General features: G+C 47.7%; 1 protein-coding gene across 1 annotated transcript; it reads left to right on the top strand.

Annotated features, from left to right (window-relative positions):
* Nucleotides 1–407: 407 nt before the first annotated feature.
* On the top strand, nt 408–27,674 carry LOC135805281 (uncharacterized). Its single transcript, XM_065319300.1, has 5 exons — nt 408–585; nt 8,869–9,626; nt 11,025–11,236; nt 26,127–26,324; nt 26,860–27,674. Exons 2-5 carry the CDS (start codon nt 8,876–8,878, stop codon nt 27,001–27,003), a joined length of 1,305 nt encoding a protein of 434 aa, XP_065175372.1. The 5' UTR covers nt 408–585; nt 8,869–8,875; the 3' UTR covers nt 27,004–27,674.

Below are 27,674 nucleotides of genomic sequence, written 5' to 3'. Positions count from 1 at the left end.
CGATTACGGAAGGCGGCGTCTCCGGGCGCAGCACAGTTAAGTGCCACAAGCACAGCATGCACCGCAACACAACCGGTACGGTACGAGTACAAACCCTCCCGGGATCCCAGCGTCAGTACAGCCACTGATATGATACGGGTACAGTGACTACCCAGCCCGCAGGCGCAGAAGCCGCTGTAGAGCCAGCTGTCGTCAGTGTGGAGACAGGTGCAGCTAGCAACATAGGGCTGAACACTGCCTCAGTCAACAGCTATCGCCAGGCACTTTTACTTTTAGCCAATGGGACCAGCACTGGCACAACTGATACATGTACCAGTAACCATATGCCGGCTTTCAGTCAACCTGGAGACAAAGAAAAGAGCAGCGGGACAACCCCCTCTCCTGATGAAGAAGGCTTCAGACTTGCAGCAGGCAAACACAGTGACACCTTCTCCGCCACTGTCCTATCGGGGCGCACTGAGCCACCTGCCTCTGCCTTGAACGACCCGCAAGTTGCGTGGGCTAAGGAGTATTCAAACCGTGAGCGCAAGAAGCTGGCAGAGAGAGTCGAAGCTGCCCGCAGAGGAAGCCACTAGTGCAATGAAGGTAATTACGGTCCGTCAGTGTTAACTATTAGTAGTATTTGTTACCTTTCTTTCTTTTTAATACTTACTGCACTTGCTCTTAATCCTTATGCTGATCCCTTTTTCCCTCGTGCTGCTATGCAGCCTCCCGCTTCCCTTAAGATAGGCTTCATTCCAGCAAATTCCTTGGTACGCTTTGGCTTCATCAACATTTGTAGCCTTCGGCACAAAGTTGACGCCCTGGAGGAGCTGATCGCGGACCAGTGCTGGGACATAGTTGGTGTTGCTAAAACATGGCTTGATTGCACAGTATCTGGTGGAGAAATCCGGATCCCAAACTTCAGTATTGCCCGCCAGGACCGTGCCGGTGGAAGATGAGGTGGAACATGACCTACTTCAGGTCGACCCTCCCCGCGAAGCCTCGCCCGGATCTGACGGCGGATGATGTAGAGTGCACCTGGATCGAGCTTAAAGGTGTCCAGGCACCTCATCTCTTAGGGTGTGTGTACCGGCCGCCAAGTGAAACTGTTGCGTTCTGGCCCAGACTAGACAGGGCGCGAAATAACGGTCGGACATCGGACAATATCCGACCGTTTACGGTCAGTTTCCGGATGTTTTGTACATATCCGGACAAAGTGTCCGCGCACCTTTTTGCAAAGTACAAAAAAGAAAAGGCACTTCAATCCTTTGTCTCATACTTCAGTCATAGTCATTAGTGATGTCGTCTGGCAAGAGAAAGCCAAGCACCGCTGATGCGGGTGCTCCACTTGGAAAGAAGCCCAGAGGAGTCAAGACGACCACTTGTGACAAGTGGGTCGCCGAGTATGATTGGGAGCTTTCAACTTCTGTTTGGCTGAGCTATGAGCGCAGTCCCTCAGATCGTAGCGTTGTCGAAAATTTGAAGTGTAAGATGTGTTCCCGTTTTGTTGAAAATTCGCAGCAGCAAGAATTTTTCTGACTCCTTCGTCGTTGGCTCAAGGAACCTGAAAACGTCAGCCTTCAAAGATCATGCTGCTTCTGAAATGCATCGTCGTGATAACATTTCGATGGTATTAATTCTACACTGAACATTGTGTGATTTGATGTGAAAGTTGCATGTCCGGACATTTTTGCAACTGGCAGGACATTGTGTCAGAGCATATTTTATTATTATTATTATTATTATTATTATTTATTGCAACATCTCAAGACTCGGCGGAAACACCGGCCAATATTACGAGAGTGGGTGATTGCCAACCACGGCGATAAATAGAAATAAGGGGAGGGAAAAGAAAGAGTAGCAAAACGAACAGCAACAACAACTCCGTAAAGAAAGATAATGTCAAATAAAAGCAGTGAAAAACACAGAGACGCAAAGGACATGTGGATAATGAGCTATGCATGTCGTAGTAAATAAGGGGCGGCACGGATCTTAAACAGGCGGGGTGAGGTCAGGTCCTTAACTTCTCTGGGTAGAGTGAGCCAAACAGAATAAGCAATAAAGAGAGGGGAGCGCAAAAGAGTGGATGAGTTACACTTAGGGAGTAAGAGCGAGTTTCTAGTTCTTAGAGAAGAGAACCAATTAAAACACATGAGATGAGGTGGGCACAACTCAAGCTTAATAGAATGGACAAGAGAAGCCAGGTGTGCACTGCGTCCATGTGATAACGGGGTTGTGTGAGCGATTTTATAAAGGGCGGATGATGAGAGCATGCGGGGTTGACGGAGGAGAATTTCAAGGATTTTCTTGTGATGTATTTCAAGCTTTGCAGCAGCGGAAGAGGATAACCCAACCCAAGACGTATCTGCATAATGAAATATTGGGCGAAGGTAGGCTAAATAAAAAAGAAGCTTGCAAGAAAGTGGGAGGTAGGAGCAGTGGGGGGAGAGAATTCCTAAGGATTTACTTGATTTTTTACAGATATATTCGATGTGAGGTACCCAAGAGAGTGCAGAGTCAATCACAATGCCAAGGTGTTTGTGAGAAGACACTATGTCAATTGGATTTGGAAAGTTGGCATGGATGAGGGTTGTGAACTCCGGCTGGGGCGGGAAGAGCATGATCTTTGTTTTTGATAGATTTGGGGACAACCTCCAGGACGACATCCAGGAAAGAACTTTCTGAATGCCAGCACGCAAGTTGTTTTTCAGGCCAGTGAGGGAAGCTGATGAGGTGAGAAGGGTCGTGTCGTCAGCAAACAGAGACGTTCCAGGGAAGACTGCAGGTAAGTCGTTTACGTAAATTATAAATAGTAGGGGACCAAGAATTGATCCTTTAGGAACGCCCGACAATACTGGCTCTGCAGCCGAGGATGTGCCAAGCACAGTTACGTACTGATAACGCCCAGAGAGATAAGATTTCAGCCAGGAGAGTGGTTGTTTGCGTACCCTGAATGCATGCTCGAGCTTTGCCAAAAGTCCTCGATGCCAGACGGTATCAAAAGCCTTGGCCAAGTCAAAGAAGCAAATGCCAGCAAGCGCTCTGTTATCCCTATGCTGGCACACCTGCTGCACGATGCGGGTCAGTTGAAGAGAGGTGGAGTCGCCTTTACGAAACCCAGATTGTGCGGGACTCAGAAACGGCGAAACATGTCTGTATAAGTGGTCATAAAAGATGCGTTCACATACTTTGGACACGCAGGGAAGAAGAGAGATAGGGCGGTAGTTTGCAGGTTCGTGGCGGGAACCTTTCTTGAATACAGGTATGACTTTCGCTGTTTTCCATGCGGAAGGGAATATGCCCGTGGTAAATGACATGTTGAAAATATGGCACAAAGGGAATGCTATGGATGGTGCCAGGGCCTTGAGGACCCGATTGGGGATGCCGTCAGGACCAGACGCCTTGCACGTCGGAAGCTTCTTCAGATGACGCCGGACAGTGGCAGTTGTGGTGATGACGGACGTGAAACAAGCTGAGGGCTCCGAGGGGGTGAGAATAGGGGGAATAGAGAGCAACGGGTCATCTGGCCGAGTCACAGAGGCAAACTGGGCGTTTAATGCCGTAGCTTTGGCCAAAGGGTCAGCCGCCTGCTGAGTCCCTGTTGTGAGTGACGGAATTTCCCGTGATACGTTTCGAATTCTTGCTTGTCTCACAAACTGGTGAAGCGATGGACGGTGTCTACCCTGCAAAGTAGTTTTCACTGAGCGGATATAAGCTCTGTACTTTGTCCGCGTCAGGGTTTTCACTATATTTCGCTGCTGTTGGTATGCTTGTTTGTTTTGTTGTGTTGGGTACTTCCTAAAAATGCTATAGAGATCATATTTCCACTTGATTGCTGTGCGGAGATGGGCATCAACCCAGGGTGGCTGACTGGGCCGTGGGCAGCGGTGAGAATACGGCTGCTTTCCGAATGGCCAGAGGTGCTTCTCAAGGGCACTGTTGAGAATGGAAGAAAAGTGTGAAAGCGCATCATCGACGTTGCTGGCACGCAGGTGCCAGCTCCAGTCAATATCAGAGAGCTCTGCATTCACACTATCCCAGACGGAAGATGGCACGGATTTAAAGTCATATTCCGGCTTTGCAGGAACATTGCTGAAGTGGCTTCGGGGTGCAGCAGCGGGATGTCCGCTTGCAGCAGGTTCCTCACGGTAAACAGCATCAGTAGGCAGTAGAAAATGACTGAGGATCTGTGCGTGGTCAGATGCACCAAGAGGAGCAACAGATGTAACAGAGAGTAGTAGGTGAGGATGATCCGTGAGTACAACGTCAATACACGATGTTGAGCCGTGGGGGGTAAAGTGTGTGGGGAATGTCACCATTTGCTCAAGGCCAAAACAAGAGAAGAGGTTACGGAACTCCCTTCCAGCACGATTCGTGGTGTCACTAGGAGACCAGTCAGAGTGGCGAGCATTCAAGTCTCCTGCAAGTACAATCGCCGAATCGGGGAGGCTAATATTGGACAGACAGTCCTCTAGGAGGTCACTAAATGCCTGGACTTGGGAGATGCTGTCTCCAGGGGGTCTGTAAACAGAGCAGATGATGAGGGGGAGTGAGGGAAGGATCACTGGCCGCAATTCGAGCCAAACCGCCTCCAGTCCACAGCGCTCAAGGTCGAAGCGGCGCTTGATGGACATGAACGATCTGTCAGCTACAAGAGTAGCAACAAATTTTAATCCTTAGCGCATGCCCTGCTAGAGACTGTATTACAGGCAGCCACCAACAACACCGGATCGGTCACTATGATGGGTGACTTCAATGACAATGTAAATGCTTACCCAGTTTCTCCTGGCCCACAATTACGCCACATGCATAACACGTGTGGAAGCTATGGACTGCAGAACGTCGTGACCATGGTGACAGCACCAACCTAGTCTTGGTCAACCATGCCAGCCTCATCCTGGAACATCGTATTCGTACCATGTGACATCAGCGATAACTTTGCTGTGAGTGCTTCACTCAGCTGTGCTACTGAAGTAAGCCAGCCAGCGAGATCACTCCTCACTAGGCAGCTGCACCATGTGCACAGAGTGGATATAGCAGCTCTCCGCGCTGACCTGCTTGCAGCAGACCTTCACATCTTCCCTCCGCATGCGAGCGTCGACGACATGATTGTGGTCCACTTGGCATGCTAGCATCATGTGTGTACTACTCATGTAACATTTCGTTGTACTTATGCTAAGTTATGGCCACTTGCAAGGTCGAAAAAGGCACAATTTTCTCAACTTTGAGACTTCATATTCATAAGTACAACAAAGTGACATGTATCCCCGCGTGCCAAAGCATAATATGAGGATTTTGCGAGCATAATGAGAGAATCCATGAAAGCATAATTCCATGATTTCGCGAGCATACTAGTAATCCGCCGGAGCCTACTGTGAACGGAACACCGAACGCGAAGTACCGGAAGTTCTGATAGTCGTTTGTTCGTCGCCTCTCCAGGTTTTGATCCACTTATTGGTTTGACTGAGGCGAATGCGGATTGTCACACACTTTCTTTGGTTTGTCTCCCAAGACGAAGCCTCATGAACTCTGCTGCTTGTTGGTAGCTGACAAGACCGTGGGGAAAAGCGATACTGATAGCGATCAAGTGAAGACGACGAAATAGTAGATATTGTAATTATTTGAAAATAATTTGAGGTGCTCTGTTCGTCTGTCACCTACCGGCGTGGAGGCGATTTATTCCCTACAAATCAAAGACTACAATGAAGAATTGTCAGGCACTGACGTCCGTCCCATGGCTTAGTCAAATGGTGTAAGAGTATCCGAAATAAGATGGATTGTTTGTGATCGTTTGGAACTAATTTGACAAGACCAGTAGAGCGTGAATGGGTACATCTACACGTACATGTAGAACCAATGACATTGAGTTAGTAGTAGGCTAACTGCTGCAAAGATTTATCTTTCAGGTCTGTGAAAGAAGGAATTTTCCAAACACTGTACTAGAAGTTGATTGTTCCAACTAGGAACACACGCTTCTTGCCGAACTTGACACTTGACTGACTCACGACTGCCATCCGGAGCACACCCGAAACACCGTGTATTGAGCAGGGAGTGGTGCTTTCTTGCAGGTTTGCCGAGTGGAAGGTGCGACTGCGTGCTCCTCGTGTGCTCCGGATGGCAGTCGTGAGTCAGTCAAGTGTCAAGTTCGGCAAGAAGCGTGTGTTCCTAGTTGGAACAATCAACTTCATGACTATTACCGCCGAAGTCGCAACTTCTAAGTTCGTATTGTTGTCCCTCACGCGGACGTGCGACTAGTTGTTGGAGGTGACAGCGTTGCGAATAGCTATACTGGCTCTCAACGTCTGTTTATCACAACTCCATGAGCGACTCTGACTCACGCTGCTACCTGGAGCTTCACGAGGTGTTTGTCGCGCTGGAAACAAAGCGTCTCTGTAAGTTTGTATCCCTGGTGATGGTTTGGCCTGGAGAGCAGTATATAAGTGGTGCTTTTCAGGCACAATCTTCCTCAGCCTACTCAAGCTCAACTGATGAGGGGTGAATTCCCCGAAACACCGTGTATTGAGCAGGGAGTGGTGCTTTCTTGCAGGTTTGCCGAGTGGAAGGTGCGACGTGCTCCTCGTGTGCTCCGGATGGCAGTCGTGAGTCAGTCAAGTGTCAAGTTCGGCAAGAAGCGTGTGTTCCTAGTTGGAACAATCAACTTCATGACTATTACTGTACTAGAAACCAAAGTTTGCATTGAACGGCGATGCTCATTACTATGCGTTTTTGTCATTTCGTTCAATGTTTCTATGACAACTCGTGTGCTGGACGAGCATTTGTTGTCATTGACTTAATTATTATTTCTTTTTTTCTCCATAGGCTATTGGATTATTTTCCTTACTCGGTTATTTATAACCAGTATCTATATGAGAGTGTGGTGTGTCTCTATGGTTACTGGTGTTCGGCACACCCGGTTCACGTAGCATGTTGCAAATTAAGATGCTCTTGTTTGTTGCTGATAGAAAGATTACCACTTCCCTAGTTTTGTTTCACCAATATGCTTTTCTTTTGACAACTATAGCCACTTCCCCTTTTTAGACCTTATCTGGAAGGCCCATTCTTGCATATTCAAGCAGCAGCCAAGGGAGCTAGCTCTCTTGGTTATGCTGGTAGAAGGACTGGGTCCGACCCACCGACCGTCCGAGGGGATCCACAGGATTTCCTGTGGATATAAGATCCCCTCGTTTGAGGGGATTATGAGCCATAATCCCCTCAAACTAGGGGAAATATCCGTAGATCACCTGAAAAGGGTGGTCTATGCCGGCATAATCCGCCGGTGCCTAGAGGTCATCCAGATAGTGTTTTCAATGAAAAGCAGGGTAGAAATCATGGCAATACAGTATTGTATGTTCGAACTCGTCTTCTTCAAAGTTCTTTCTCACACTGACACAGTACACGTAGCAGAAGATGCGAGTGAATCAGCCGTCATCAGGTATCCGGGGTGGACGAGATAGTGGCGGGTAGTCCGCAAAACTCCGTGTACATGCACATTACATAATACATTTGAACATTATGCATGTTACGAAGTCATGACCTCTGGATTTTAGCAGCCATGATATGACTGCAGGCTATGGATAATGCTCTAAATTGATGTATAGTTGATGCTCGGTCATGATGGAAGGAGAAGTGGAGCTACGGGAGAGATGAGCTGATTATTCGCAGGGTGAGGGTGACATCGGTTGGACGAGTATGATGATTACGAAGACAGTTGAACATGACTATTTTCAAAGGTAACTCAAACTAATTTGGCAATGAAATAATATTTTTACTGAAGTGCAAAAGAAATAAAGTAAAGAATAGAAGAAGTAATGTTTTCTCTTTTCCATGGGGATCTCTAACATGCATGGACACCTTGCTGTCCTTGGTATATCCTGTGGATATAAGATCCCCTCGTTTGAGGGGATTATGAGCCATAATCCCCTCAAACTAGGGGAAATATCCGTAGATCACCTGAAAAGGGTGGTCTATGTATAGGATATTGCACGGTTCCGAGGGGATTATTTTTCAAATCCCCAAGGCGCGCAGCGCCACGGGGATTATGAAAAATAATCCTCGCGGACACTGTGCAATATCCTGTATAGACCACACTTTTCGGGTGATCAGCAGCGCTGCATGCAGCATGAACCAGTGCACTGAGTCTGTGAAGTTGGTGGATACTGTCACAGTATCAGGATAAAATTAGTGGCGGTCAATTCATCAGCCTTGCAAGCTCTCAAGTTGAATGGTGTAATCCCAGTACAAGTTGCTATGTCTAATAAATTCCTATGTCTAACATAGCTGTTCGCTATCATCGCTTCCGCGATGGGCATGTCTGAGTCTGACTGTGTGTGTTTGTGTGTGTGGTGTGCGCGTATGTGTGTGTGGGGGGGGGGGGGGGGAAATGAAAAAAAGACCAAAAAAAGGGATTCACTGGCCAGAAAATGTCACTCCAAATAGCTGTTTGGTGTAGACCAGGCTGAATAGTGACGGTCAATTCTTCAGCCTTGCAAGCTGTTGAATGGTGTAATCCCAGCACAAGTTGCTATGGCTTCTGCCGTAGCATTGCTATCATCGCCTCCGGCGATGGGCGTCAAAAGCAAAGCAAAGGTGTGTGTGCATATAATTATATATAATATACATGTACTAGTGAAGATCTTGACTAGTTTGAGGGAAAGACACAAACGGGAAAAGTCTGAAGAAAAAATTGACTGTCACCACCAGGACTCGAACCAGGAACCCTCGCTTGTAGCTAGCGATGCTCTAACCACTGAACTATGGTGTAGTGAAGATAATAATTATACCCTCCGGTATATATATATATGTGTGTGTGTGTGTATGTGCGTGTGTGTGTGTGTGTGTGTGTGTGTGTGTGTGTGTGTGTGTGTGTGTGTGTGTGCATGTACATAGGTGTAGAATGGATATCGGATCACTGACTTCCACTCAGCTGGCCTACGGTGCTGCGGCTGTGGGTGCCACCAGCTGCACAGCCTATCTTCTCTATAAAGGTGTCCGCTCCTGCTTGCGATCTGACGCACAGCGCCTACGGGAGGATGAGCTGTGTTTGCAAGACGGTGCTATCTTCCTCAACCATGGTTCGTTTGGTACTGTGCCAAGAAGTATTGTAGCCATGCAGCAGGAGCTTCGAAAGGAAATGGAGCAGCACCCAGACAGGTGGTTCCGACGGCTTGCACGTCAGTACTTCTCAGAGAACTCTGCTGCTGCCGCTGAGCTAATCAAGGCACCTACAGACTGTGTGGCCATCGTGGACAATGCAACAACGGGAATCAACGCTGTCCTTAACTCGATCCCGCTGAGCGGTGACGACGAAGTAATGACCACGGATTGGACGTACCAACCCGTGAAGAACACCGTCGATTGCGTTTGCGAGAGGCGCGGCATCAAGCCGTTTTGCATGTGCCTGGACTTCCCTGTGGTGAGCGAGGATGCACTTGTGAAGCAGTTTAAGGAGGGGCTCGCTGAGCATCCCAATGTTCGAGTGTGTATTCTAGATCACATAACCAGTCCATCTGCCGTGCTCATGCCTATTAAGCGGCTGTCTGCGATATGTCATAGCCGAAATGTTCGTGTGCTGGTGGACGGTGCACACTCGCCTGGTCAGATCGACCTGAACATGTCCGACTTGCCTCATGTGGACTACTATACCGGTACGTACTCCTAGACTCTAGTCTAGATAAACTCTGTTCTGTGTGTGTGCGTGTGTGCCATATGGTGCAGTGTGCAGCGATTTCCATTCGAGAGGTTGCGGGTTCGATTCCCGACGATTATGGTCACACAAGTCTTTCTTCTCTTTCTCAGACTCTTCCTGACTTTTCTTTCATTCTCCTGGGTGGTTACCAATAGCCAGTGCATGCCGGAGTATGTGGTGTGATGTGTGTGTGGGAAAAAAATGAAAAAGACCAAAAAGTAGGGATTCACTGGCCAGAAAAAGCCACCTCATAGCTGTGTGGTGTAGACGATGCTGAATAGTGGCGGTCAATTCTTCAGCCTGGCAAGCTGTTGAATGGTGTAATCCCAGCACAAGCTGCTATGGCTTCTGCCGTAGCATCGCTATCATCGCTTCCGGCGATGGGCGTCAAATGGTCAAAATGGTGTGTGTGTGTGTGTGTGTGTGTGTGTGTGTGTGTATGTTTGTGTGTGTGTGAACGTGTGCGTGTGCCATACGGTGCAGTGGTATGAGCAGCGATTTCCAATAAAGAGGTTGCGGGTTCGGTTCCCGACAATTATGGGCTCACACATCTTTCTTCTCTTCCTCAGACTCCTCCTGACTTTTCTTTCATTTTCCAGGGTGGCTACCAACAGCAAGGGCATGCCGGAGTATGTGGTGTGATGTGTGTGCGGGGAAAAAATGAAAAAGACCAAAAAGTAGGGATTCACTGGCCAGAAAAAGCCACTTCATAGCTGTGTTGTTGTGTTGTTGTGTTTATTTTAATTCGCAAACCAAACGGGCAGATCTGCCCAATGAAAAGGTGGCGAATGCAGATAGAAAGCAGTAATAAATGAAATTGGGGACTGATGTAATTAGGATAGAGGTGGAGAAAAACTAAGCCAGCTGATCATCAAACAGGACGTTTGGTACTCAAGGTACTAAGGGTGTGCGGGATCATGCTGCCGCGGAACTGGCGGAGCGTGGAGATGGCACGTATGTCGTGTGGTGTAGACCAGGCTGAATAGGGGAGGTAAATTATTCAGCCTTGCAAGCTGTTGAATGATGCAATCCCAGCACAAGTTGCTATGGCTTCTGCCGTAGCATCGCTATCATCGCCTCCGGCGATGGGCATCAAATGGTGTGTGAACGTGCCTAACATTGCCTGGCCACATAGTCACTATGCCGTGCCTGGCATTGCATTGGCAACAGTTGTACTTCACTGGACTAGTCTCAGTTGTAGAACACACCATGCTTTGTGCATGCATGGTACAAACTCTCCCACATCACTGCTATCGTCTTCCTACACACAGAGAGATTCAATTACACGCAGGTACGATGCAAGGAAAACAGCAGCTGTTCCTCATTGCCCGTTTGCCGACATTCTCCTTCTGTCCAGGCAACCTGCACAAGTGGTGCTTTGCGCCCCGCGGCTGCGCCCTGTTGTATGCGAAACGTGAGCTGAAGGAGGAGATCCTGCCAGCCGTCATATCCTGGTGGTGGAGGAAGCCGTTCGTTGAGCGGTTTAATTTCCTTGCAACTAGAGACCAGACACAGTTGTTCTCGGTCAGAGAGGCGCTCAGCTTTATCCAGAACAAACTAGGTGGACAGGTAAGTCTTGATTCATATTCATGATCCTGCTGTCACAGTACATGTGCATGGTATAACAGCAAAGCATTTGGATATCACTGTCTAGGCCAAGAAAACCGGTGCAGTTGCGGCTATTCAGTCATTGGTATTAACGGTGTCAGCCCTCGCTTCACTTCACCTCATGCCTAGGCCCCCTGCATACGATACTGGGTATGAGTACGAGTACATGTACAGTAGTCAACTCCCTTCCAGTTCCACTTGTTGTTCGGTCTGTTCTTGCTTTGGTCAGGGAGATTACAGCCAGCACGCACCAAGAAAATGAGTCATTCAAATTAGGAAGAGGTTTTCTAGAGCAGACCCGCTGTTTCCCATTCACTCTGCAACAACAACTAATTATTTTATCAACCAGGTATTATTTATTACAACTAGCGCCCACCCGAATTTCTTCTTCTTCTTATTATTATTAAGAAAGGGTTTGCTGACTTTGCTCCCCACACCGGAGCTCGCCCTATTCCGCCGACTTTACTTGACACTTGACCCAAACCCTTTCTTACAAATCATCGCCGAAGTCGCAACCACTACTTCGTATTATTATTATTATTATTATTATTTGTAAGAAAGGGTTTGCTCCCCACACCGGAGCTCGCGCTATTCCGCCGACTTTACTTGACACTTGACTGACTCACGACTGCCATCCAGAGCAAACCCTTTCTTACAAATCATCGCCGAAGTCGCAACCACTACTTCGTATTATTATTATTATTATTTTCACTAGTTTGAGGGAAAGAGACAAACGGGAAAAGTCTGAAGAAAAAATTGACTGTCACCACCAGGACTCGAACCAGGGACCCTCGCTTGTAGCTAGCGATGCTCTAACCACTGAGCTATGGTGTAGTCGTCATCCCAGCAGAGACTGTTCCACATTTTCTTCAGACTTCGTAACTCACACTTCCTGTGAATCCACACAGGCGGTTGGGACGCAGCCCTCACTGTACCCACACACTTCACGTACACTCTAGCACGCGGGGAGCCCCAAGTCATAAAATCTTCACTAGTTTGAGGGAAAGAGACAAATTGTTATTATTATTATTATTATTATTATTATTATTAGTGCAATTAGGAGTATAATCGATGCAGACATGGCCAGACAACAACGAGTTCAGGGAATTTTTTAAGGATTTTTATGTTATTCAAAATCGATTTTCGTGTTCCGCTCATCAGTGAATAGTATCGGAACTGAGGGTACTGTGTACAACAATAGAACATTTTTATAACAGCATAATTAATTAAAAGTGTGAACAACACAGGAAGTGCTACAGCATTACATAATAGGTGTCAAACATAGTGCTAACGTATATAACTGAGTGCAGCCACAAAGCAAGAGGTGATACAGTGCAACATGACACAACATTTACATCTGATAACCAGCTACGAGAACAACTTTAGCGCGACTACATGCTTCTTTTGTTTACAAAGAACCGGATTATGCACACGAATACATACAGCTTCCAGAACCTTCAACTGCTTAACATAACTTGCACGGCACAAAACAGAAAAGTGAGAATCATCGTACACACCAAGACAATCTGGACGTGATAACAAGTGACAAAATACAGAAGTTTGACACCTATTATGTAATGCTGTAGCACTTCCTTTGTTGTTCACACTTTTAATTAATTATGCTGTTATAAAAATGTTCTATTGTTGTACACAGTACCCTCAGTTCCGATACTATTCACTGATGAGCGGAACACGAAAATCGATTTTGAATAACATAAAAATCCTTAAAAAAAATTCCATGAACTCGTTGTTGTCTGGCCATGTCTGCATCGATTATACTCCTAATTGCACTAATAAAATTGCTTTCTCCACGCCGATTATTATTATTATTATTATTATTATTATTAACTGGTTTTGAGGGAAAGAGACAAACGGGAAAAGTCTGAAGAAAAAATCGACTGTCACCACCAGGACTCGAACCAGGGACCCTCGCTTGTAGCCAGCGATGCTCTAACCACTGAGCTATGGTGTAGTCGTCATCCAAGCAGAGACCGTTCAACATTTTCTTCAGACTTAGTAACTCACACTTCCTGTGAATCCACACAGGCGGGTGGGACGCAGCCCTCACTGTACCCACACACTTCACGTACAAACTAGCACGCGGGGAGCCCCAAGTCATAAAATATTAACTGGTTTTGAGGGAAAGAGACAAACGGGAAAAGTCTGAAGAAAAAATCGACTGTCACCACCAGGACTCGAACCAGGGACCCTCGCTTGTAGCCAGCGATGCTCTAACCACTGAGCTATGGTGTAGTCGTCATCCAAGCAGAGACCGTTCAACATTTTCTTCAGACTTAGTAACTCACACTTCCTGTGAATCCACACAGGCGGGTGGGACGCAGCCCTCACTGTACCCACACACTTCACGTACAAACTAGCACGCGGGGAGCCCCAAGTCATAAAATATTAACTGGTTTTGAGGGAAAGAGACAAACGGGAAAAGTCTGAAGAAAAAATCGACTGTCACCACCAGGACTCGAAATTATTATTATTATTATTTGAAACTCGGATGTTGAGCCATAAATAAATGTAAAAGAGAAAAGGACATATGGATACGAGTTTAGAGTAACTTTCTGACTGTATATAGTATCATGTTACAGTGATGGAGAGTTACTCTAAACTCGTATCCATATGTCCTTTTCTCTTTTACATTATTATTATTATTATTATTATTTTAATAACGAAGGTACGTGTTGGGTCGTAAGTATCCACGCAAACACACATCCAGTCAAAATAAGGCACTTGTCAAAGTATCCGAACGTTTTCGGTCCCTTCTCATCAAGGATTATACAGGGAATGGCTCAAGTTGGAAAGACTAAAACTTATATAGCGTAAAGATATGAGATAACAACACTCGTGACAAGGTGGAAAAAGTATCAAGTTCAGCACGACACAAAACTCGAAGGAAATAATAATAGCGACAAGAACATAGTGAGCAAATTAAGTTACATTGTTAACACCTCGACGAGGAGTAACACCAAACAATTGTAGCGACAACACATTTTCTTTCTGTACGCAAAGTTCAGGATCTAACTTACGGATATACAAAGCTTCTAACACAGCCAGATGCAACGCACATCTACCACGTGACAATATTGAGAACACATTATCACTGTACAACTCACGACAATTGGTACGGGCTGACAGATGTTGCTTGATGGACGAAGTGCGATTCTTAGCTCCGTTGGGTGTAGTCTCCTCCAATGTCCCGTCATCTCGCCTCTTCGCGGCATCACCACTATCCGTCTCTTTGCTTTTCCGCGGCCTTCCACGTTTTCTGACACTAGCCGTTGTGTGCGCGATGCCCAGTGTCCTTTCAGCTACGTCTCCTCCATTGCGGATTTCTATTGATCTTCTTACTCCAACTTGTCCGGTGTTCGATATTGAGGTTCGTTTTCGCGGTCTACCACGTTTTCGAATATTGACTGTTGTTGTCACTTCCGTTGTCGTTGTACGTGCGTCCTCACCCGTCCGTATTTTTACTTGGCTTCGCGTAACCCTTCCCGACGCAGACAGATCCTTTGTCAATTTCGGTGGTTTACGTGTCGGTCTTTCACCATCTTTCACGCTGTTCTCAGCTGAACCCTGCGCTATACACGCGGAGGAGGACGGGCATGCAGTGATATCTTCACAGGAAGAGGAAGATCCACCGATGGACTGGACAGCACATTTTGGAGGACGACCACGGCGAGGACGACACTCACGCGCATCAAGCGGAACAAAACTTAACGGCACATGTTGACGAATGCGCGCGCCCAGGTGCTGAAGGGTTCTACCTACATACCGATCTTCACATTGTCGGCATTGAAAGAAATAGATAAGGTTACTTTTACTAAGGGTAGGTAGAACATCCTTCTTCACACCGAACGCACGCACTGTCCCAAATATGACGTACAGCTTGACGCACGGATAAGATGGACATACGATACCACGAACATCCTTCTCCACGCGCGCAGAACCGGCGCCAACCCAGGGTAAACGGAGCACCACTGGGCAAAGGTCAGGTCCAAATTGGATCGGCTTGTCTGTCGCCGGTTTTTCGCTGATAAGCTTGGCCAGAAATTCCTTTGGATAGCCGTTGTTCGTAAATATTGATGTCAGTCTGTCTAATTCGTCCTGCAATAGGTGAGGGGAACATATTCTATGCGCACGATAAACTAGCGCTTTCACAAGATGTTTCTTCGATTTCGTTGGAGTATAGCTCCCCCACGGAATGTAGAGGCCGGTGAAAGTTGGCTTCCTATAGATAGTGGTGTCCAAACTCTTAGTGTTAATGTTGCGTGATATTTGTACATCCAAGAAGGATAATCTGCCGTTTTGTTCCGCTTCCGACGTGAATCTCAACGCCGGATGGAGGCTATTCAGAGTTAGTAGAAAAGTCCCACAGACATTGTCACGTGGTAGATGTGCGTTGCATCTGGCTGTGTTAGAAGCTTTGTATATCCGTAAGTTAGATCCTGAACTTTGCGTACAGAAAGAAAATGTGTTGTCGCTACAATTGTTTGGTGTTACTCCTCGTCGAGGTGTTAACAATGTAACTTAATTTGCTCACTATGTTCTTGTCGCTATTATTATTTCCTTCGAGTTTTGTGTCGTGCTGAACTTGATACTTTTTCCACCTTGTCACGAGTGTTGTTATCTCATATCTTTACGCTATATAAGTTTTAGTCTTTCCAACTTGAGCCATTCCCTGTATAATCCTTGATGAGAAGGGACCGAAAACGTTCGGATACTTTGACAAGTGCCTTATTTTGACTGGATGTGTGTTTGCGTGGATACTTACGACCCAACACGTACCTTCGTTATTAAAGTATTATCCGCCTCCGACTTCTTGTAAAATTATTATTATTATTATTATTATTATTATTTAAAAATTCGACGAGGAGACAATAATTTTAATATGGCAATAAGTAGGACGAGCTGAAGCGACATGTGGACTACTTTATTAACAATGTAAGCGATGGAGACGATGCAAGAAACAACCTAAAGGGTAAGGAAAAATACATGTAAGAAGAAAAAGGGCAATGGAAAAAAAAAAAAAAAGATGATTCGAACAAGTTTTCGTACAACACTCTTCAGGAATCACCGTTGTACTAAAGAACAAAATGAGAACAAAGGAAATAATATAGCAATCAAGGTAGGGTGACACGATACAATGACAGCACTAGAATATCGAGGTGCGATTTCTCACAAAAGTGTGCAGAAAACAAGGGTATACAAGTAAGAACTAAGCGTGACAAGTGTGTATCAGCAACAAAAAACAAAAAAAGTGAGAACGAATGATAATAATAACAATAATAAACAAGAAGGTGACAAAACACATTTAGGCACAAGTGGCAACAACGTTGCCACACTACACAACAGAACATTATTTGAACAATTTTAGGGTAATAACACTATCTTTCTGGACACACAAATTCGGCTTATGAATGCGCTGACAAACAGCTTCCAAAACTTGTAACTGCAAAAGATAACCATGACGAGCACGGCACGGTTTTTCTGTTTTGTGCCGTGCTCGTCATGGTTATCTTTTGCAGTTACAAGTTTTGGAAGCTGTTTGTCAGCGCATTCATAAGCCGAATTTGTGTGTCCAGAAAGATAGTGTTATTACCCTAAAATTGTTCAAATAATGTTCTGTTGTGTAGTGTGGCAACGTTGTTGCCACTTGTGCCTAAATGTGTTTTGTCACCTTCTTGTTTATTATTGTTATTATTATCATTCGTTCTCACTTTTTTTGTTTTTTGTTGCTGATACACACTTGTCACGCTTAGTTCTTACTTGTATACCCTTGTTTTCTGCACACTTTTGTGAGAAATCGCACCTCGATATTCTAGTGCTGTCATTGTATCGTGTCACCCTACCTTGATTGCTATATTATTTCCTTTGTTCTCATTTTGTTCTTTAGTACAACGGTGATTCCTGAAGAGTGTTGTACGAAAACTTGTTCGAATCATCTTTTTTTTCCATTGCCCTTTTTCTTCTTACATGTATTTTTCCTTACCCTTTAGGTTGTTTCTTGCATCGTCTCCATCGCTTACATTGTTAATAAAGTAGTCCACATGTCGCTTCAGCTCGTCCTACTTATTGCCATATTAAAATTATTATTATTATTATTATTATTATTATTGTTGATAAATATGGTGGTAAAGACACACCTGGCAATATGGCGGTAAACACACGCCTGCCCACACACGCTCTCTAGGCTGCAAAGTTCTGGCACAGAGCTCTCCTTCTCACTATGCCGGATACCGCCAGCCATGCATCGACCAGGCGCCAGGCGCGAACTGATGGTGGTGGTGGTGAGAAGGAGAGCTCTGTGCCAGAACTTTGCAGCCTAGAGAGCGTGTGTGGGCAGGCGTGTGTTTACCGCCATATTGCCAGGTGTGTCTTTACCACCATATTTATCAACAATAAGTACAGCTGCAGTGGTGTCTTCAATTTCATTCTCCCGAGTCAAGCTCCGTATGAAGACATCCAAGAAGAAGATTGCCTGATGAGTCCAGCGGGGACGAAACGTACGTCGCAATCGAGCTATGTCGTTGCTGTGTCATCATCTATGTGCCATGCGCTACTTGATGTACCAGCCTGCTATGCCGGATACCGCCAGCCATGCATCGACCAGGCGCCAGGCGCGAACTGATGGTGGTGGTGGTGAGAAGGAGAGCTCTGTGCCAGAACTTTGCAGCCTAGAGAGCGTGTGTGGGCAGGCGTGTGTTTACCGCCATATTGCCAGGTGTGTCTTTACCACCATATTTATCAACAATAAGTACAGCTGCAGTGGTGTCTTCAATTTCATTATTATTATTAACTGGTTTGAGGGAAAGAGACAAACGGGAAAAGTCTGAAGAAAAAATTGACTGTCACCACCAGGACTCGAACCAGGGACCCTCGCTTGTAGCCAGCGATGCTCTAACCACTGAGCTATGGTGTAGTCGTCATCCCAGCAGAGGCCCTTCAACATTTTCTTCAGACTTCGTAACTCACACTTCCTGTGAATCCACACAGGCGGGTGGGACGCAGCCCTCACTGTAACCCACACACTTCACGTACAAACTAGCACGCGGGGAGCCCCAAGTCATAAAATATTATTATTATTATTATTATTATTATTATTTATGAAAGGATTGGGAGAACTTCAAATTCGAAGGAACAGTAGGGGAAGTGAACTGCCTGAAAAGAGAAAAAACCGCCAGACGCACCAGGACTCGAACCCGGGACCTTGCTTGTCATGAGCAATGCTCTAACCACTGAGCTATGGGACCGGGCTGAACCTAGAAGGCGCTGACAAGTTTTTCACTCCAAAGGCAGCTCACAACACGTGCCACACATACTGATGGCACTTGGGTCTTTCTCCCTCCCCCCAGGGGACCAACCACGGTCAGTTTCTGGACCCTACCAGAAGTGAAAGAGAGTGATAAATTTATGAAAGGATTGGGAGAACTTCAAATTCAAAGGAAGAGTAGCTCTCTTTCACTTCTGGTAGGGTCCAGAAACTGACCGTGGTTGGTCCCCTGGGGGAGGGAGAAAGACCCAAGTGCCATCAGTATGTGTGACACGTGTTGTGAGCTGCCTTTGGAGTGAAAAACTTGTCAGCGCCTTCTAGGTTCAGCCCGGTCCCATAGCTCAGTGGTTAGAGCATTGCTCATGACAAGCAAGGTCCCGGGTTCGAGTCCTGGTGCGTCTGGCGTTTTTTTCTCTTTTCAGGCAGTTCACTTCCCCTACTGTTCCTTTGAATTTGAAGTTCTCCCAATCCTTTCATAAATTTATCACTCTCTTTCACTTCTGGTAGGGTCCAGAAACTGACCGTGGTTGGTCCCCTGGGGGAGGGAGAAAGACCCAAGTGCCATCAGTATGTGTGGCACGTGTTGTGAGCTGCCTTTGGAGTGAAAAACTTGTCAGCGCCTTCTAGGTTCAGCCCAGTCCCATAGCTCAGTGGTTAGAGCATTGCTCATGACAAGCAAGGTACTCGAAAGCATGACACCACGATGTCCCGTAGCGTCCCCAGCAACATTTCCCGTAGCGGTGACGAGTGTGAAGAGGATGGCAGCGTCTCCTGCGACATCTCCCGTAGCAGTGACGAGTGTGAAGGGGATGGCGACCAAGATGCAACCTGTGTAGACGAAGACAGATTCCAACCAGTCCAGAACTCAAAGCGGAGTAAGAAGCAGTGCGTGCTTCAGGTGATCTCAGATGACAGCTGGAAGATGGTGTCTTCAGAGCCTCCCAGGGCGAAGAAAGCTGTGCTGTACGTTGGCAACCTAGGCGACCAATGCACCGAGGAACGCCTCAGGGAGTTTGTGCAACACAGAGCAGCTGCGGTTGGGACATCTGCGGATGTGCACGATTGCAGTATGCACGAATCAGCAACGGGCAAAATCTCAGCGAGACTGACAGTTGACGCTGGAACAGTTTCTACAATTACCGCTGCAAACTTCTGGCCCCGGCCACTTTATGCCAGGCAATGGCGTTTCAAAGAAAGCAGTGGAGCACGCCATGATAATTCTAGCCCACCTGCCAAAACTGATGACATCACCAAGTCTGACCCTCCTCCTCAGAACAATGATAGTCTCCCACCTGCCGACCCTCTCCTGAGCAATGACCAGTAAGACGTTGAAATTGCTGGTTACGAATGCCTTTGGTATCCGTTCAAAGTTTGGCGAATTTCAACATACCCTTCTGGCATCTGATGCAGATATTGCTGTAGTCACAGAAACCAAGCTGACCCTGGATAAGATGACGCAAGCCGAAGTGACTCTTCCTGGGTACTCCCCTCCAGTAAGACGAGACCGAACACCACAGGGTGGAGGCGTGGCTGTGTGGGTGAAATCCCACCTAGCTTTTCAAGAACTGGAAGCTGTTCCAACCCTTGATCAAGAAGTTGTATGGCTTTCTATCCGCATAAGACCTGGCCGCAAAGTTGTCTTGTGTGCTGCCTACCGCCCAGGGTCTCTTCCTGGCAACGATATCAGTATGGTAGATTACTTGGACCAGACCCGCAAGTGGCGTATCTGTTTTGAGCCAGCCAAGACACAGCGCATGACTCTACATCGCAAGCACGTTCCCCCCTGCACTCCACCAGTCACCTTTGGAGGTGAAGCACTCCAGGAGACAGATACCCTGAAGCTGCTGGGAGTCATGCTCGACCCTACTCTCTCCTACAGAGCGCACACTCGCAGTGTTGCACTGCGCGCCTCCCAAAGGCTGGGTTTCCTACGAAAGGCAGCACCCATCCTGGACGACCATGGTCGAGTGACGGTCTACAAGGGATTCGTGCGACCCCTACTTGAATATGCCCCACTGGCCTGGTCGAGCGCAGCCGCAACTAACATGGCCCAGCTGGACAAGGTTCAGCAACGTGCCCTGCATTTCCTGGGACCTGGAACCATCCTCCAAAGTCTTCAGCTTCGTCGGATGGTGGCAGCCCTGTCATACTTGTTCAAGCTGCACTACATTCCAGGGCCTCCCCAGGTAAAGCCCATGCTGCCACCAACCAAGCCCCCTGCCGTAGCTAGCATGTGCACACGGCAAAAACGTCAGACGCACCATGCCTTTCAGCTGAAGTGGACACCCCCTCGCACAGCCCCTGACTACCTCCTGCGATCCTTCCCCTTCTTCGCCATCACACCCTGGAACAACCTGCCTGCGGACCTCCTGCTTCACGAGCCTCATTCAAGACGCCTCCAAACCTTCAAGGTCAACGTATGTAAGGATCTAATCCGAAAGAGATGGCTGTGGTCCACACAGTACCTGTGACGATGATATGGACCTGTTTACCCCCCAGTCTAACATCGGAAGCCTCGCTCTATAAGTTCAAAGCTGCCCTCAGGAAATTTACAGCTGACTATGCTTATGCAATCAACGGAATTCCGCCACCTTGCAGTTGATTTTCCCCATTTCTCTCCTCATCAATCCCTACTTCTCTTTGTACATACATCTACATCTACTGTTCTTTCAATCAAATGAACCCCTCGATAGGCACATTGCCTTTGGGTCATTTCATAATAATAATAATAATAATAATATTGAGATTTGAGACCCATTTAGTATTTACCTCTCTACTACTACTTGCTTGTTATGATTATTGTTCTCTCTCTTCATTTTCCCTTCTGGTTTAGTCATTACACGTATTTATATTATTTGGTGCAATACTAGCGCCCCTTTCTCGCACCAAATTATTATTTTTGCTACCTGACCATGCAACCCCCCCCTTTTTTTCGATGCCAGGTTGCAACGCTAACGCCGAGACCCCTGGTCGGTCGAGTTGCTCCCTGTACATCGGCACGTCGTCCCTACATCCCCTGTGTCCTGTCTTGTGTTTGTCTCCACATGTCTCTTTGTAGGGCTGTGTTCCCAATAAAAAAAATAAAAAAATAAAAAAACCATTGACGTTGCCCGGGTGGATGCACAGCACCTCATCATCGCTGGCGATTTCAATGCGCACAACACTGCCTGGCTGGGCAGCAGTAGGACAACTCCAGCTGGGGAGAAACTGGAGGACCTCTGCGCACTACATCACCTCCAGCAGCATGTGACGGAGCCTACTCGTGGAAATGCCCTCCTCGACCTCATCATGAGTGACCTGGGCAACCCGACGGTCCGGCTCGGCCCCCCAATTGGTAGATCTGACCACGCCACAATCTTGGCAGAATTCAAGACAGAACTATGTCGAGAGCCCAAGACGGCCAGAACAGTCTGGCAATATGGCCGCGCTGACTGGGACAGACTAAACCACCACCTTAGGAGTGTGGACTAGGATGCCCTGATGTCTGAGGATGCAAACAGCAGCTGCACCAATATTACCTCTGCCATCATAGATGGAATGAACCAGTTTATCCCATCCCAACTTCTCTGTACTCGGCCCTCTGATCCCGCTTGGTGGACGCCAGCTTGCAGCAAGGCCGTGAAGGCGAAACAGAGTGCCTGGAAGTCCCTCAAGAGACGACCAGACTCGCCCCAATGTCAAGCTAACTATACTCTCGCTGTCCACCGGTCTTCTGATTGCCTACGTGATGCCCAGAATCACCATCTAGCAATAGTCCGTGCACGACTCCAGACCGGCAGCCTTCGAGATAAACAATGGTGGTCAACCATCAAGCAGTCCATCGGAACCTCCCGAAATAGCTCCATCCCGATTCTTGTCGACCCTGCTGGCAAAGAGCATGCCACGAACATCGAGAAAGCAAACTGCCTCGGTCACTACTCCGCGGAGAAATGTAGCCTTGGTGCCAATGACCTGCCAGACACACCTCTGCCCCCTATTCGCCAACGCACAGGCAATAGGCTGAAGACCGTACACTTCCGCCCTGCCACAGTCCAGCGAGCTCTCAAGAACCTGGACGCTTCAAAAGCAACTGGCCCTGACGGCATTCCGGCGCAAGTGCTCAGGAAGTCAGCGCAGTCACTCGCCAGCCCTCTGGCAAAGCTATTCACCCAGTGCTTCCGGGACGGGGTGCAACCTGCATCCTGGAAGATCGCGAACGTTGTCCCTATTTTCAAGAAAGGCTCCAAGTCTACCCCGAAGAACTACCGTCCGATTTCCCTCCTCTCTATACTCTCTAAGGTGATGGAGGCCATCATCAATCGCAGCATCACTAACTTCCTGGAAAGCAATCAGGTCCTCTCCGGACGGCAATTCGGGTTCCGACGCGGCCTGGGCACGACTGATCTTCTCCTCTCACTTTAGCATGAGTGGAGTCGGACGTCCAATGCCGGGGGTGTGGCCCGAGTCCTTGCTGTCGATGTGGCCGGCGCATTTGACAAAGTGTCGCACCGCGGTGTAGTTCACAAGGCCAGATGCCTTGGGCTGACTGGCCACCTGCTCTCATGGTTGAAAAACTACCTAGAGAGCCGCCAGATCCGGGCCGTAGTTGGTGGACAAACATCAGCCACACACGCCATCCGAGCAGGTGTGCCTCAAGGAAGCATCCTGGGGCCCACTCTCTTCTTGATCTACATTAATGACGCTGAGGACCACCTTCCCCAATCGACCAGCCTTGCCACGTACGCAGACGACACAACGCTCTACAGGTGTATCCGGTATCTCGGCAACCTCGCAGCTGACTGTGATGATCTCCAGACCGCCGTCAATGCCCTTGCTGCCTGGGGTGCGACCTGACGAGTGACATTCGAGCCCGCCAAGTCATACCTACTCCACGTCAGCCACCACCGTCGGCCCTGGGACTGCCCTCCGGTCACATTCCAAGGTGAAATGGTTCCTGAAACTCAGTGCCTGAAGCTACTTGGGATAGCCTTCGACAGTCAACTGACATTCTGCCAGCAGATTCGACAGTCAGCCCTGCGCACCACACAGCGACTGGGCTTCCTGAAGAAGGCCTCAGCAGTGCTTGACCCTGGCTGCCGTCTCACGGTCTACAACGGCTTTGTTCGCCCAGTCTTAGAGCACGGCATGCTAGTCTGGATGGGTGCTTCTCAGACGGTGCTGGCCCAACTCGATGCTGTACAGCGGAGAGCCCTGCATCTGATCGGCGAAGGCGCATATCTGCCAAGCCTCGAACTCCGGCGCAAAGTGGCTGCTCTCTGCTATCTCTACAAAATCCACTACCTGACAGGCCCACAGATGCTAACCCGAATGCTGCCCCCCTCCCAAGCAGTACCAGACCACGACCAACATCCTGCCAACACCAGGCAGCAGGCGCGGGTGGCGGCCGGCCACCGCTACCAGCTGCAGTCTGATATCCCAGCCAATTCTCGCAACAACGTCCGCCGGTCGTTCCCTGAAGGAGTGCTGGACACCTGGAACCAGTTGCCTCGCCAACACCTCCTGGATCAGCCCGACCAGAAGAGGTTGCAGTCCTTCAAGTGCAGCGTCCACCGATTCCTGCGCTCGAGCCACTGGGACTGGGCGACCGACCGGCTGTAGGGACTCGGCGTGGTGGTTTTCTGGACGTTACTGTGAGAGAGTGAGTCTGTGCACAAATATTATGTATGATTACGCGTCTGCGTGAATGTGCACGTGTGTGTCTGTGTGTACGTGTGTGTGTGTGTGTGTGTGTGTGTGTGTGTGTGTGTGTGTGGTGTGTGTATGTGTGTGCGTGTGTGCGTGTGTGTGTGTGTGTGTGTGTGTGTGTGTGCGTGTGTGTGGTGTGTATGTGTGTGTGTGTGTGCGTGCGAGCATGTGTGTGTGTGTGTGTGTGTGTGCGCGCGTGTGTGTGTGTGTGCGCGCGCGCGCGTGTGTGTGTGTGGGTGTGTGTGGGTGGGTGCACATGGTTGGTATGTGGTGTTTATGTGAGCGTATGATAATAATCTCTTCAATAATATTAATATCTATATTTCAAGATTACCCAACGCCGGCGAACGCCCTATCAGGTTGATCTCCTATGTGTACATGCGCATATGTGTGTGTATGATGTGCCCTAGCTCACTTATAATATTATTATTATTTTGTTATACACGTAGATCATGTCCATGATGCCGTTCCTCTGCGCAGGGCGACCGCACTATTGTTTTTAAGATTAACATCATTATTACTTCTGCATATGCATTACATACTATGATCATGCTGGCTTCATCCCTTATCTCCTAAGCTACCACCCCCCCCCACCCCCCCCCCCCCCCCCCCCCCGGTGCGTCTGCCCAGTGTTGACTCCGAGACCCACGGTCGGACGAGCTGCCCAGGCCTCACCACCACTGCCGTTTCCGTGCTGCCTTCTCGATACATACGTATGTACACTGTATATCATGTGCACATTCACATGTCTGAAGGTTTGTGGTTTTTCAATAAAAAAATAAAAATAAAAAGGTCCCGGGTTCGAGTCCTGGTGCGTCTGGCGGTTTTTTCTCTTTTCAGGCAGTTCACTTCCCCTACTGTTCCTTTGAATTATTATTATTATTATTATTATTATTATCAAGTGTCAAGTAAAGTCGGCGGAATAGCACGAGCTCCAGTGTGGGGAGCAAACCCTTTCTTCTTCTTCTTCTTATTATTATTATTATTATTATAGGCTTTTTCCGCGTTGGCATCGCCAAGCAAGCTTGGCTAGCCTTCGCACAAGCTGCTCCATGATGATGAGACGAAACAATGAATGCATGTATATACGATCTAGGACAGAACCAAGGTTGAGGATATTGTTGAAGAAAGCTGCAAGTTGTGTTGAGGAACACAAAGTCGCAAACTCTACGAAAGTAAACCGCAAGAAATGTGTTGGGGTTGATCTCATGATAGTCACAGGTTGTGTTAGTAGCATTAAAGGTTGTGTTTTCACAGGTATGTTGTTTACCTATTCTTTCCGAATTCCTTACTTCAGTTATTATTACAACGTTTTGGCAAATTGCCCTCATCAGGTATGCACTGCTATCCACAGCCACTACATGTACTAGAATTCAAAGTGTGTGTGTGTGTGTGTGTGTGTGTGTGTGTGTGTGTGTGTGTGTGTGTGTGTGTGTCCCATATGGTGCAGTGGTATGTGCAGCGATTTCCAATCGATAGATTGCGGGTTCGATTCCCGACGATTATGGTCACACACATCTTTCTTCTCTTTCTCAGACTCTTCCTGACTTTTCTTTCATTCTCCTGGGTGGTTACCAACAGCCAGTGCATGCTGGAGTATGTGGTGTGATGTGTGTGCGGGGAAAAAAAAAAAAATGAAAAGACCAAAAATAAGGATTCACTGGCCAGAAAATGTCACTCCAAATAGCTGTATGGTGTAGACCAGGCTGAATAGTGACGGTCAATTCTTCAGCCTTGCAAGCTGTTGAATGGTGTAATCCCAGCACAAGTTGCTATGGCTTCTGCCGTAGCATTGCTATCATCGCCTCCGGCGATGGGCGTCAAAGGTCAGGTCAGGTGTGTGTGTGTGCGTGTGTATGTGTAATGCATGTTTCTGCTCTGCAGCAAGCCATGGTCAAACACAACTCTGAGCTAGCATCGTCTGCAGCTGACATGCTGGCTAGAGTGTGGAGCACGGAGCGCTTGCCCATTCCCCATCACCTGGAAGCGCCCAACATGAAACTTATCAGGCTGCCTCTCGAAGGCCTCATTGAAAGCGCAGAGGACCTCATGATGGAAATCTATGACCGCTTCAATATCATGGTGAGAGCTCTATGAGTACACATAGTGACATACTTCAGGACATTGCAATACTGTTCTTGTGTGCTGCTAGCCAAGCTGCTTTGGACTTGTTCCATGGCCTGTGTAATAGCACGGCGACAGTTGGCTAGCTAGCTGTGCAATCAGGTACTATCCATACGTAGATCTACGTGTTATGTAGGATGGCTGGTGCATGGCATCATGGTCATTATGTGCATGCTGAACCTAGGTCAAAAATTTTAGGGGGGGGGGGGGTGCACATGCCCCCCCCCCCCCATGCCCAATGCGGAATACGCGCCTGGGGTACATGTACAGAAAGAACATCACGCTCACACTAAAAGCACCGGCCCTGATCAGTCTCTTGTAGTGAGTTGTGGATATTGTAGTAAAACTGACCCCGTGTCATCTCTTAAGTTTGGTCCAGCTACTTGAATGCCTGTTACTTGGAGACCTGGTCCAACTGCACTGAACTTTGCATATGCTCATCTTCACTCTATACCGTATGTCCTTCCTCTCCTTTCTTGTCAACTGCGCACAGGTGTGCACGTTTGGAATCAAGGGTGTGCCGTACTGCCGCATCTCAGCCAATGTCTACAACGAGTTCTGGGAATACGAACGGCTTGGAGAGGCTGTGCTGCAGCTGCGCACTGAGAAGATGTGTCAGATGAACGCGGAGAAGTAGAGGAAGAGAGGAAAACACCAAATGAGAGCGAGGCTGGTTGTGTATGTGCGTGTGTTCGTGTCATTCGTGTACGTCTGTGCATGCCTGTGTGCATATGTGGTGCATGCATGTGTGCATGTTACACGAGGGTATGCTGTCCAGTGCCTGTGTTCACAACACTAGGATGGGTTGTTTGTCCCATTGTCATTTGTCATGCAATAGGCTAGTACTACGACTAGTTCAACATGCATTCTCCTTTCCACAATCGTCAAGACCAAGATATTTTATGCCGTGCCTGGCATTGCATTGGCAACAGTTGTACTTCACTGCCTCATGCACTCTGCCAGGGAAAACAATAACTCAAGTCTCTGACCTCTTACATATGTACAAACATCATTGTCTACTAAAATAGTTGTTTTCGCACCCAACATACTCGTGATGATTTAGGGAAATAGTGTTCCAGTTACTCGTAGTTGCACGGAGTTTCACACAATTATAAGTTCTAGTTTGTTGTAGCTTCACAGATTTCTAAGACACCTCAGTTCTAGCTTAGTACGAAGAAGTTCTTCCAATATATTTTTGAAAGAATAGGACTTCCTTTTTCAGTACTTCGAAGTAACTGTTACCTGAAATTTGTTTGCCATGTTTTAATGCTATTGCTTTAGCTCCGTGATGCCCTCAGTTCCACAGAA

The sequence above is a fragment of the Sycon ciliatum genome, chromosome 1 (assembly GCF_964019385.1).
Source record: "Sycon ciliatum chromosome 1, ocSycCili1.1, whole genome shotgun sequence".
Lineage (NCBI taxonomy): Eukaryota > Metazoa > Porifera > Calcarea > Leucosolenida > Sycettidae > Sycon > Sycon ciliatum.
Note: the sequence above shows the minus strand (reverse complement) of the source record. Positions and strands in the feature narration are given on the sequence as shown.

Bases quoted from the DNA above. Each gene is read 5' to 3' on its own strand.
- LOC135805281 (XM_065319300.1), top strand. From the start codon at position 8,876: ATGGATATCGGATCACTGACTTCCACTCAGCTGGCCTACGGTGCTGCG. The intron at 11,237-26,126 runs GTAAGTCTTGAT...TCTGCTCTGCAG, and splicing joins AGAACAAACTAGGTGGACAG to CAAGCCATGGTCAAACACAA. The intron at 26,325-26,859 runs GTGAGAGCTCTA...AACTGCGCACAG, and splicing joins ATGACCGCTTCAATATCATG to GTGTGCACGTTTGGAATCAA.